The sequence below is a fragment of the Carcharodon carcharias genome, chromosome 13, assembly GCF_017639515.1.
Source record: "Carcharodon carcharias isolate sCarCar2 chromosome 13, sCarCar2.pri, whole genome shotgun sequence".
Lineage (NCBI taxonomy): Eukaryota > Metazoa > Chordata > Chondrichthyes > Lamniformes > Lamnidae > Carcharodon > Carcharodon carcharias.
Window position 1 is genome coordinate 30508953 of NC_054479.1, and position 12506 is coordinate 30521458.

Below are 12506 nucleotides of genomic sequence, written 5' to 3' on the forward strand. Positions count from 1 at the left end.
TCCTGATGAGTACAAGATGAAAAGCATTGACAAAAAATGTCTCTTTTTTTCAGCAATACTCAAGATGAATTAGTGATGTCTCTGCACAGTGGAACCTATTGCTCAGGACCACAAATGAAACAGTAAAAAAAAGAGCAATGGGAAGTGTATAGTTCATGATGATAAATTGCGGTCTAAAAAATTGTGAGCAGCGCATTTACATTGGCAGATAATGTTACAGTCATATAATTTGTGTCAAAAGCTGTGTTTGGAGAAGGCGGAAGTTGGAGGAGCATTCATGTCGGGCTCAGCTAATTCTCTTTGCTAAGTCACTGCTGATTTCATTCAATAAGTGTAATTGCCATGTTAATAAGGAGGAGTTCCTATTGGCATGTTTGCCCAATGGTTGTGGGCCAGAACTCCATACCAAAGCCTGCAATCAATACATACTCAATACAGCACTGAAAATCAGGGTGAAAAATTAGCTGTATCTTGGATATCCTTTTGGAGATTTTCAGGCTTCCACTTCAGAGTCTGAGTTCATGCTTGCAGGTGAGGAGGGGATAAAGAGAGAAAATTGGGAAGAAAAATGTTTATCTTTAATGGAAAGCACCATGCAGGTTCTCAGGGTAACAGAATGATACAATATAGATTGGTAACTACCCATTCTGCATTTCTCCCTAGAAAGTCAGTTTTAAGTGAAGATTGCAAACTTAACCCAATCAAACCTAGCTCTAGTGATCAGAGAAGAGCAGCTGTGAAGCACTGCACCTTTTGAAAATGTGGATCCCCTCCCTCATTGTTCATGGTGAACTCCAGCACATGGTTCCAGCACTAGTTCATTACTTATGTAATATATGGTAAAATAGAGAGATCAAAAGTGGCAAAGCAGACCTGAAACTTGGGAAGAATTGGGTGAGAGGTTCAGCTTAGAGACAGTGAAGCAAGCGCTGAAGTTATTTTTGATTGATTCATTAGAATTTTGAGCCAAGAACCAATCAAAAAAGCAACAGTTCTTTTTGTTCTGGTGGTACATTTAAAGTGTGATTCAGAATGACAAGATCAGAAATTCACCAATGTAGCTACACAGGATGAAGGCCATTCAGCCCATCTTAATTTATTGATCCAGAAGGATCCTAACATCCACTAATTCCAGCATATTTACCTTCACTATCAAAAAATCAAAAGAGCACAGTTGGAAACATTTACATTGTGCAACCTTTTATGATTCAGTTTTGTTCAAAGGAGAATGTGCAAATATTGTCCCTATTTACACTAAAATACCACAGCCTGGACTGCCCAATGATGTGACGCAGCATGCTATGCTAAGATTACAGGTTTGCATCAGAATTTATTTTTTCACATGTGTGAAGAATGCACGTAATATTTCACTACAAAAAGTAAAAAGAGATATTCCTAAAAGATGCATTTCAATCTTAGCTCAGCTTCTGAAGGGAGGAGATTCCACATAGCGAAAAGGTGAAATCAAAAGTCAGATTTGTGCAGCTTATCACCAGATTTTGAAAAATTGTCCATTGCTCATGGGGACTCAAGGAGGCAGGAGAGAATTTTTTTAAAAGTCAGGGGAATTGTGCAGTATCAGACTGTTTGCAAGCTGAAGCCCAGTTGTGACTGACAACTCCTGTAGCTGAATTTATAATCTGGACTGGGATGTCTTGGGGAGATGTACTTTCCTGTGCTACTCAAGAACACCTCTCAGTAGAATGACTGAGGAAGATTGAAAGGGTCCAATGGCCATCATAGCCTTGGCTAACCCAGGCTCCTCGTCAAGGATAATAACATAATGGTTTTGGGATGGAAACTGGGAGGGACTGAGAAATGAGGAAAAATAAACAGCATCCAGGATTTAAAAAAAGCAACCATAAATACACAATGGGTTAAGTCATTTAACCATGTGTCTGAGCAGTCAATGAGCACTTGATATCCAATTGAAACTCCAGTTAAGATGCTAAAAGTAAAGGTTGGTGCAGTGTTAATGTTATATCCCTAGATGTCACTAGAATAAGCTTTGTATATTTGAATCCTTGAACATTGGACTCAGGAGTTCAAGTGTGAAAATCTCATAACAATGATGACTCATCTTTTCCCTCCACAGAAGTTTCTGTTTTTATCCTCATTCTTGGGCAGCTTGACATTAAATATAAATGTTCAGTGTTGTTTCACTGAAAAAGATGTGAACGAATGACAAAGAAACACAAGTTTTTTCAACAGCAGGAGTATTATTCTAAGCTTGCATTCTATGTTCCTTTCTTTGTTTTATACATGTATGCAGGTGAATAGCATGTTGATATTGCTGCTTATTAATAATGTGAGTGCAGATACATAGCAGCTCATCAAGGCTCCTTCGACAGCACTTTGCAAACCCACGATCTCTACCACCCAGAAGGACAAGGGCAGCAGGTGCATGGGAATGCCACCCCCTGCAAGATCCCCTCCAAGCCACACATCATCCTGCCTTGGAATGATATTGCCATTCCTTCATTGTCACTGAGTCAAAATCTTGGAACTCCCTTCCTAACAGCCCATGGCCATTCTCAGCCCAAGAGTTCACCGAGAAGAGCCTGGTAGCTCAGAAGGTGGACAGAGGAGAGTTGATAACAATGCTGTACCTGCAAACTTAACTTCACAGACAGCCAGGAGGCTAGCCACTGGTGGTCATGCACCCATTACAGGGAGACCTTCCCAGTCCAACTCCAGGGGGAGTAGTGCATCCAGGAGATCAATGATGTTGGAAATGGAGATGGCATGGGTGTACCTACACCACATGGACTGCAGCAGTTCAAGAAGGCGGCTTACCACCACTTTCTTAAGGGCAATTAGGGATGGGCAATAAATGTTGACTGAGTCAGTGACGCCTACATCCCCTAAAAAAAATTAAATAAAGCCATAAAGAAAGGCCAGCAGAATTTTGGGTTTTATAAATATGTGCATAGAACGAGGAAGTAAAGATGTCATAACAAATTTACACAAGGTATTATTTAGTTCACAGTTGCAGTACTGTGTGTAGCTTTGGGTGCCCTGTTATAGAAAGGACAACACACAGCTGGATAATGTCAGGAACTGGAAACAATGTTTATCAGGAGACACTTGAGTTGCTGGAGTATTTCCACTGGTGAAGAGGAGGTCTTTTTTCTGATTGGCAGGAAGTGACGAGTGGAGTCCGACTGGTGTCTGTGCTGGGGCCTCAACTTTTTACAATTTATATTAATAACTTAGATGAGGGGAGTGAAGGCATGGTAGCTAAGTTTGTAGATGACACAAAGATAGGTAGGAAAGTATGTTGTGAAGAGAACATAAGGAGGTTGCAGACAGATATAGATAGGTTGAGTGAGTGGGCAAAACTACAGCAGATGGAGTATAAAGAGGGAAAATGTGAAGTTGTTCACTTTTGGCAGGAAGAATAAAAAAGCAGGGTATTACTTAAATGGAGAACAGCTGCATAATTTCCAGCTCCAGAGGGATCTAGGTGTTCTCGTGCATGAGTCACAAACAGTTAGTATGCAGGTACAGCAATTAAGAAGGCTAATGAAATGCTATCCTTTATTATGGGAGGAATCTAACATAAAAGTAAGGATATTATGCTTCCGTTATACAGGGCATTGGTGAGACCACATCTTGAATACTGTGTGCAGTTTGGACTCCTTATTTAAGGAAGGATGTAAGTGCATTGGGGGTGGTTCAAAGGAGGTTTATTAGATTGATACCTGAAATGAGCGGGTTGTCTCATGAGGAAAGTTAGACAGCCTCTTTTTAGCTCTGAAGAAGATTCATAAGGATTTGAAACATTAACTCTGTTTTTTCTTTCCCTCCACAGATGATGTTAGATCTGCTGCGTTTTTCCAGCATTTTCTGTTTTGGATTCAGATTTCCAGCATCCGCAGTATTTTGCTTTTATCTTAGACAGACTGGGCTTGTTTCCACTGGAGTTTAGAAGAGTGAGATGTGACTTGATTGAAGTATATAAGATCCTGAATGGTATTGACAAGGTAGACATGAAAAGGATGTTTCTTCTTGTGGGTGAGTCCAGGACGAGGGGACAATGTTTTAAAATGAGAAGTTGCTCTTTTAAGACGAGGAGAGATTTTTTCTCTCAGAGGGTTGTGCAATTTTGGAACTCTGTCTCAGAAGGCGATGGAGGTGGGGTCATTGAATATTTTTAAGATGGAGATATATAGATTCTTGTTAAGCAAGGGAATCAAGGGTTATCAGGGGTAGATGGGAATGTGGAATTCAAAACAGAAACATATCAGCCATGATGTTAATAAATGGCAAAGCAGGCTCAAGGATAGGCTTGAATGACCTGCTTCTGCTCTATTTTGTATGTTTGTATGTTCATATGTAATAAGAGTTTTCATAGTGCCTTTTCCAAGTTATAGAATAGAATGATTACGACGTAGAGGGAGGCTATTCAACCTATTGCATCCATGCCAGCTTTCAGCAACAATCTCCTACTTTGGGCCTGCAATTTTTTTATGAGCTTTGATTGGATTCTCTTTAACTGAGGAGTCAGTGTCAAAGGGTGATCAGTTTAAAATTTACAAAATACCAAAATAATTCTAGATGTGGAAGGCAAAATTACAAGTGACGCTGAGGCACAAGAGAAACAAGATTTTTGATTCAGAAATTCCGGATAACCTGCTCCATTGCCAGAAGTACAGTGGAGGCAGGTCTTCTACAGTCATTCTGGCTCAGAATTTACTCTGTCCCAAATCCTGGATATGGGGTCATTTACAGACAGGTGTGGGTGCCCATGTCATTTACAGCACTCCCTGGATTCTCCATAATTGCAATTAATTAGCTCGTTACCTCCTGGAAGAGGTAGTGCCCTCTCTAGTTGGGAACTCATCATATTCCCTTTTGAAGAACTGGAGTGAATCCTTATTCACCTCATATCTCAGCATTGTATCCTGGAGAGCAACACCACTCTTAATTCATTTCCTCGCGTCTAGCCTAATTACTTGGTCTTCAGATTACATATGCATGCCCTCTGGTGCTACCGTCTTCCTTCATTTTGAATAACCTATTTAACTTGACCGCCCAATCCCGTCTTCATTTTAAAAATAACAACTTGTAGTTTTTAATGGGAAGGTGAGGGTGTGTCAGTAATGATAGAAGGGATGGCGAGAGTGATTGGTGGGGACTCGGAGGTGACATGGACCTTGCGGGCAGGAAGGAGGAGGTCGGGGAGATCAATGTGGAAGACGGTGGGATTCTCAGGAAGGTAGGGTACATGCACATTCATTTGGACATCCTGGACTGACAGTGGGGAGATGGAAGGTGATGCCAGGGGTGTCAATAGCGATAGAGCAAAGGACATGGGTGACTGGGGGAGGGAAAAGGACAGGGGAGCTGATCAAAAACTTGACTCCGACCATCGTTGTTGAAATTGAAAGTGAGCAGGGCCTCATGTTGTACGGGCACAAGTGCTTCATGGGAGAGCACTCAGTGGGTGGGCGGAGATGCAGGTCAGTTCAGAAGGCCGACTGAAAGCAAACCCCAGCAAGCAGCACTGAGAATGCTTGGAAAGTGAAATGAGTGTGATGGATGAAGGCTGTGCCTATGTGGGAGGGTGCTTGCATGAGGCTCCGAAAGGCCCTGCCACACACACACTTCTCTCTCCAGAATCACTCATGGTCCATCTGTGTGCAGTTGAACTGATAGTAGAGGGGGATGTAGTAGGAGGATTGGCGAATGAAGCTGAAAGACACCATTACACGTTATTCAGTGAAAATGAATATATTTCCAGATTATTAAGTGTCAAAATGCATTCACCCGTGCAACCACTTGTGATCAGAATTTCTTATCTTTTCTAGGCCTACCACTTCTTCTGGGTGCTGCACTGACATCTGCGCAGGGATAGAGTCAGCCTGCGCAACAATTGGCCCTGTTGCCTCTGATGAATGCAGCATGGGTCCTCTTGAGAATGGAGGCCCTGAGGGCCCTGGCTTCTTTTGGCTGTCCTCCTGTAGGCCAGCTGCTCCCTCTCTGTGGTGACAGAGGAAGAGGTTGAGGGGGTCACAGGCAAAGGGGACTCAGAGGGAGCGGACAGCCTCTGAGGTTCCTGAGCAGTGTCTTGAGGTTTGCAGCTGCCACTTCTCCTCCGTTCTGGTGCCCAAGGGCCCTGGCCTGACTCCTTGAGGGGAAGGAGCACCTAGAGGGATGTTGAGGTGCCCCATTTCCCTCTCATATTGCCACTGCAGGAATTCACACATAGCTATTGCCATGGAGTGCAGGCGCTGGACCAGGGTTTCCATGGCGTCCACCATCCTTCCCATGGAGACCTCCATACGTGCACATGTGAGCACCGTTTCATCAGAGAGCAGGCGGAGCCACCCCTCTGACTTGAGTGCCACTCTGTTGAGGGCTTCTAACAGCCTTGCGTGATGTTCATCGCCTTCTGCTGATTCTCCACAATAAGTTGGAAGGCTGAATCCAGAGGCTTGTCATCTGACTCGGACCTCACAGATGCCTCTCCCCCAGCAGTCCTCCGAGTGCTGTGGATGCTCGGCTGAACCTGCCTCCTCCTACTGCAGACATGTGTCAGTGCAGTAACCACCAAACTGTGAACCCAAGCCTGCTCCAGATCTAGGTCCCATCGAGGTGCGTGTCTCTGCGCTGGTGCAGGGTATGTGTAAGTGCTGTGATGGGGGTCTTCCAGGCTGCTTATTTCCAGCTCTTCAATGGAGGAGGTGTCCTCTTTGCTGGAGGTGAGGAGCTGGATGGAGCTGGGGGATTGGCTGGCTGAGGGTGTCGGTCCCTTGGCAGGGCTCCCTGTGAACCAAAGTAGAGATAATTACTGCTTGGCAGCAGAGTCAAAAGCAGGAGAGAGAGCACTCACAGTTGCGTTTAGGGAGGAATAATGTGGTGCAGGATTCTCAGGTAGGTGTTCACCGGTGGCCTCAATGTCACCACAGGCACGGTCCGTGTCCTCACCAGTCAGCGTGATGGCACACTCCTCAAAGTGAGTGAAGGGCCTAAGCTGAGCCATTCCACCCCTGGTCTGGGACCTCTCCCTGCTGATGTGAGCCAGCTTCTTCTGCCTGAAAACAGATGGAGAGAGTGTGAGCAGAACGCATGGCACTGCGTGGAATGTTTGTGTGGTGAATGGAGCCATGGATGGGATGAGGACACAAGCTCCAGAGGATATGAGCCTGATGGAGATGTGAGGGTGTGTGTGAGAGTTAGTGGTGTTGTCGCTTGAGGTGTGAGATCCCTGTGGATGTGTGATGGGTTTATGAGTGTGTGTGTTGAGAGTGATGAGGTGGTTGACCTACCCTAGTGGAACGGCTGAGACCATTCATCCTCTTCCTGCACTGGATGGCTGACCTCCTCTGTGCTCCGGTGGCATTGACTGCCGCTGCTGCCGCCTCCCAGGCCGGATTGGTGACTCTGGTGGACCTCCTGCAGCCAGGGCAGGGGTAGAGGACATCGCGGTGGCCTTCAACTGCAACCAGCAGGCACCGCAGAGAAGCGTCACTAAATTCGGAGGCTGCCGTCTTCTTTGCTTTTAGGGCCATCTCTTGCCTGGAGCAGTCCTGGTCACTGGACATGAAGTAGGCATACGCTCTGGTGAGCTTTAAATATGGCACCCAGAGTAAGGAACCACTGAGGTCATGGTATGGCGGGCAAATCTGAGCCTGCCTGCCAGTGATCTGGACTGTTTCCTGTGAATGCATTATTAATGAGGTGGGATGTGTCGGAAATGGGACGATACTGTGCGAAAACCTGCCAATGTGGGCAAAATGACTTTTTTCCTGCCTGCTACCACACTTAGTGCAAATCTGGGATGATTCCACCCAAAGTGTAGATGTGCCAGTATCCTGCATAGCCAAATACGATTATCTGAATTTTGTATAGTGGTGTTAGAAATACAACACAAGATCCTGTTTGCTATCAATTCACACAGCTTGTACAATACAAACAGGTGATCAAACATTATCCCCACTGCTGCGATCCTTTTTATTTTATCTTTTGAACATTCTTAATGCTTGCTATCATCAGCTTTCTCTATTTGCTTTCCTGAGAATGGAATCTTTTACACATATTGAATTGCTATTTTAGATTACCTTCCCTACAGGCCCTGTTATATTCTCTAACTGCAGTTCTGATTACTAAATAAAATATGAGCAATGGACACCACCTTTGTGGCCTCTATACTCATATTCCACAGAACATGCTTGGATGTTTGTTAGACGATAAGAAGAAAAACATAGCATGTATGTGCTTTTTGACTGTTGTGAGTGCTTTACTTCCTTGGTTACCGCATGGTGGTAGACCTTTGTTAAGAAATATGCACATGTGAAGTACTTTATTGTGCAAGATGCTTTAACTAAAGTTAGTGCATGTGGCTGAATTAACCGAGGTTGCTGTGGTCACTACTATGGCTAGCCAGCAATTTCTATTGGACAACTTTGTTCTGATTTGACCACAGAGTTTCCCGTCCCACTTTATTTTGTCCAGAGAGGCTAATAATGAGTGCCAGGGATTAACCTTGAATCAACTCCATGCTCCAACTGTACCCTAAATGCCTCTTGTTGAACAATATTCCCCTCCTTTATTGAATTGCATTTTCTTTTATAATAATAAATTTTCTTTGTGACGCAATCTATCTTATCAGAATCCCATGTAGCCTTTCAACTGCACTTTGAAACATTGCTTGTAGTTCCAGTGTTTTATTTTCAATACCGTTGCTTGTATTAACATTAAACATTCCAAAGAATTCTGTGCCTATCCTTGGTGGTTCACTCCACTTCAAATACCTTAATCACCATAATTAAAGTTAATTAAATTATTACTACCATATCAACTGCCCTGCTATTGCAAATCCAAATGGAAACACACACATTCTGAGTTCTAGTATTCCCTATCTGAAGCAGTGTAAATATTTCCCAAAGACACCTTCTAGTTCCCGAACTAGTCTATTATTCCCCATCTTGTTCAGCTTAATCACGTCCTTCCTGCAAAATTTATTCTGCCCCAAAAAATGTTCTCCGGTTTTCTACCAATCACAACATTTTCTTTACTCCACCCCTTTACTGATTACAATGATTGTTCTGTTGTTTTTTCTATGAACCCCCAATAACTGTTAGCAGTCCAGAGACCACCAACCTAGGGAATTGTGCTTGAGTGTATTGACTATTCTCTGGTAATATCCCTCTAAGAGGACAGCTTTCCTAACCATTAAATCATTGGTATTAATGTGAAGCAAATACAGTTGTTTTATTTTCTCTCCCTTCATACACCTGTCCATCCATATTCATGAGGTGCTTTGATTCTGATCTGAGCCAAAGTCAATCTGTGAGTTGGTCTGTGAACCAGGCCCAAGGAATAGGGTATAACTGCCCCTGGGTGATGGTCACTGTGGGGAAAATCTCTCCTTTACACCAATGGCACTTGCTAGTCCAACAACTTTGACTGGACTAACAAATCTACTCTGGGAAGTAAATACAGAAAAAAAAATGTAAATGACTGAAAAAAATAACTACATTTTTGAGTACAGCTGAGAGAGAAATGCACAAATAGATCAAATGCCTGAATCTTAAGTAAATACTGCAAATCACAGTGCAAGTCAGAGTAATGTGAAGAGTGATGGTAACTGTTGAAAAGAGGTTTCAGGAGGGAAAGAACAAAGTTACTTGCATTCTAAGAAAGTTATGTATAATCATTAGTAAATAGTATCATAGAAATTTAATAGGACCAATTTTAACCCTGCTTGCCTGGGGCAAAACTTGCCTTGTTGTCAACAAGGGATCCTTTGGTGCCAGCTAGCTGCTTCCTAATGTGCTCAATTCCATTCTTGTCTCCACGCGGCTACCACTCTCACCCATTTCAGATGGGCAGCTGACTGGCAGAATGCAGATGAAGCCCAGGATTTAAAATTGCCCAGGGGTCATGCTGCCAAGATCAAGGGAGATTGACTTTCACTCCTGTTACTAATGTTAACTACCCTGTTACTACTGCCAGTTAAAATTGGAGCTAAATACCTGCAGGCCAGTATTTTTCAGTATCAGCAAGCTATGTAATATTTCACAGAGGTAAAAACAAAAAACTGCGGATGCTAGAAATCCAAAACAAAAACAGAATTACCTGGAAAAACTCAGCAGGTCTGGCAGCATCGGCGGAGAAGAAGAGTTGACGTTTCGAGTCCTCATGACCCTTCAACAGAACTGAGTTCTGTTGAAGGGTCATGAGGACTCGAAACGTCAACTCTTTTCTTCTCCGCCGATGCTGCCAGACCTGCTGAGTTTTTCCAGGTAATTCTGTTTTTGTTATGTAATATTTCACTTCAGTTTGGTTACAAGATATGCTGCTTCAGTATTTTTTCCACATTACAGCAATAGATACTGTCCAACTGCAGTGGAACATGGGTGTAAATAATAATTCACTGTAGGCCCAGAGTAACCACAAGCAATTCCATAGATGATCTACTACTGTTATAATTAGTTAGGGATCATTGAGGGAAACGTCACCTGACATTATGGAATTACGAATTTAACAGAGGCAGTTTAGTAATTAAGCTTAACGTACAGACTCCAGGTTCCTGGCAGGTAAGTGTTCCGTCCTCAGGTACGAGGTGACTATTGTATCGTTGGTTGCGAACCACTTCGACCATTTCACCAGCCTTTTGTCTTTCGCCAATCTTTGTCTTCAGGTACACACCAAACCCAATGTCTGCACTCTCAGTCATAAACTGCCACCTAGAAATAGAGATCAGAATTCGGAAATGTAGAAAATGTGAATCACCTCATATTTCAAATCATCATTCTCATGTTTAAATCCCTTCATGGCCTCACAACTCCCTAACTTCGTAACCTTCTTCAGCCCTATAATCTTTCAATGTGCCCACCAAGCTAAAGATCGGAATGATGTGCACTGACATCAGGACGCACACCTGACATCACCGTGCTTCATTTTACATATTGGCGTGTGGGGCCCACCTCCGCACATCGACGTGAAAATTCTCCCCTTGGTCAAAGACGTAGGCCTTAAGGACTGTCTTAAAGGAGGAAAGTGAGGAAGAGAGGCAGAGAGATGTCAGGAGGGAATTCCAGAGCTTGGGGCCTAAGCAACTGAAAGCATGGCCACTAACGGTGGAGCGATTATAATTGGGAATGCCCCAGCGTTGGTGAATATGCCATTGGACCTAAAGCTTAAACATTCCCTGTTTAAATCTCTCCACCTCTATACCTCCCTCTCCTCCTTTAAGACTCTCCTCTTTGATTAAGCTTTTGGTTACCCTCCTACTATCTCCTTCTTTGGCTGAGTGTCTGTATTTGTATGATTGCAATTCTGTGTCTAGGGTCAGTTCTACACTAAAGGTGCTAATACAACAACAGCTTATATTTATTTAGCCCCTTAACATAATGAAACACCCCAAGGTGCTTCACAGGAGCATTATAAAACAAATTATGACACTGAGCCACATAAGGAGATATTAGGTCAAATGACCAAAAGCTTGGGGAAGAATTTTCTCCCTGTCGAGCAGACCGGTCGGGAGTGGGTGTGGAGCTCAGCGCTATCTGTGTGGGCGGGGGAAGGAGGGAGAGTTGGGGCCTGCGCTCTTTCACGTGCATGTGCACAAAAGAGCGCAGAAATCTCCTTGACGCACTGAGCTGCCTCAGGGAGATTAAGTTTCAAATTAAAGCTTCAAATAAAGAAAGAATAAAATTATTTAGGCATGTCCCCTCATGTGACAGTGTCACATGAGCTGGGACATGTTTATGAATTGTGTGAAAAATATTTATTAATTTAATAAAAACTTATGAAACCTCATCCCGCCCGTGGATGAGATTTCATGCAAAACGCGAAGGCCGCTTCGGCTCTTCGCCTGCTCACCAACCTTAAGGTTGGATGGGCAGCGTTGAGAATTAGTTTAATTGGTTCATTGATGGCTTTAACAGGCCTTTGACAGTTTGGCGGGCACGCAGCCATCTCCAGCACGTGCCCACAAAACGAAAGATCGGAATGATGCGCACTGACATCGGGACGCACACCCGACATCACCGTGTTTCATTTTACGAGTCGGCGTGCAGAGCCCACCCCCGCACACCGACGTGAAAATTCTCCCCTTGGTCAAAGACGTAGGCCTTAAGGACTGTCTTAAAGGAGGAAAGTGAGGAAGAGAGGCAGAGAGATGTCAGGAGGGAATTCCAGAGCTTGGGGCCTAGGCAACTGAAAGCATGGCCACTAATGGTGCAGCGATCATAATTGGGAATGCACAAGAGGCCAGAATTAAACAAGCACAGAAATCTCAGAGGGTTGTGGAGCTGGAGGAAATTACAGAGATAGGGTGAGGTATGGCTATGGAGGGATTTGAAAGCAAGATTGAGAAGCTTAAAGTCAAGGTGTTGCTTGACTTGGAGCCAATGGAGGTCAGTGAGCACAGGGCTGATAGGGGAATGAGACTTGCTTTAACGTTGTTCAAATACTCCTTCTGCATTTACATGTTGGAGCTGTCACATTTTCTTTCATGAAGCATCAGGCCAGTCCACCATTATAATTGGCTG

The 12506-nt window shown here is 43.8% G+C and overlaps 1 protein-coding gene across 1 annotated transcript in view; it reads right to left on the bottom strand.

Annotated features, from left to right (window-relative positions):
• The window catches only part of sec14l8 (SEC14-like lipid binding 8), a 76807-nt gene that overhangs the window by 6816 nt on the left and 57485 nt on the right, over nt 1-12506 (bottom strand). Inside the window, exon 11 of the mRNA XM_041203222.1 lies at nt 10528-10697. Within this exon, the coding sequence (XP_041059156.1) occupies nt 10528-10697 (170 nt within the window). The remainder of the gene's footprint in view (nt 1-10527; nt 10698-12506) is intronic.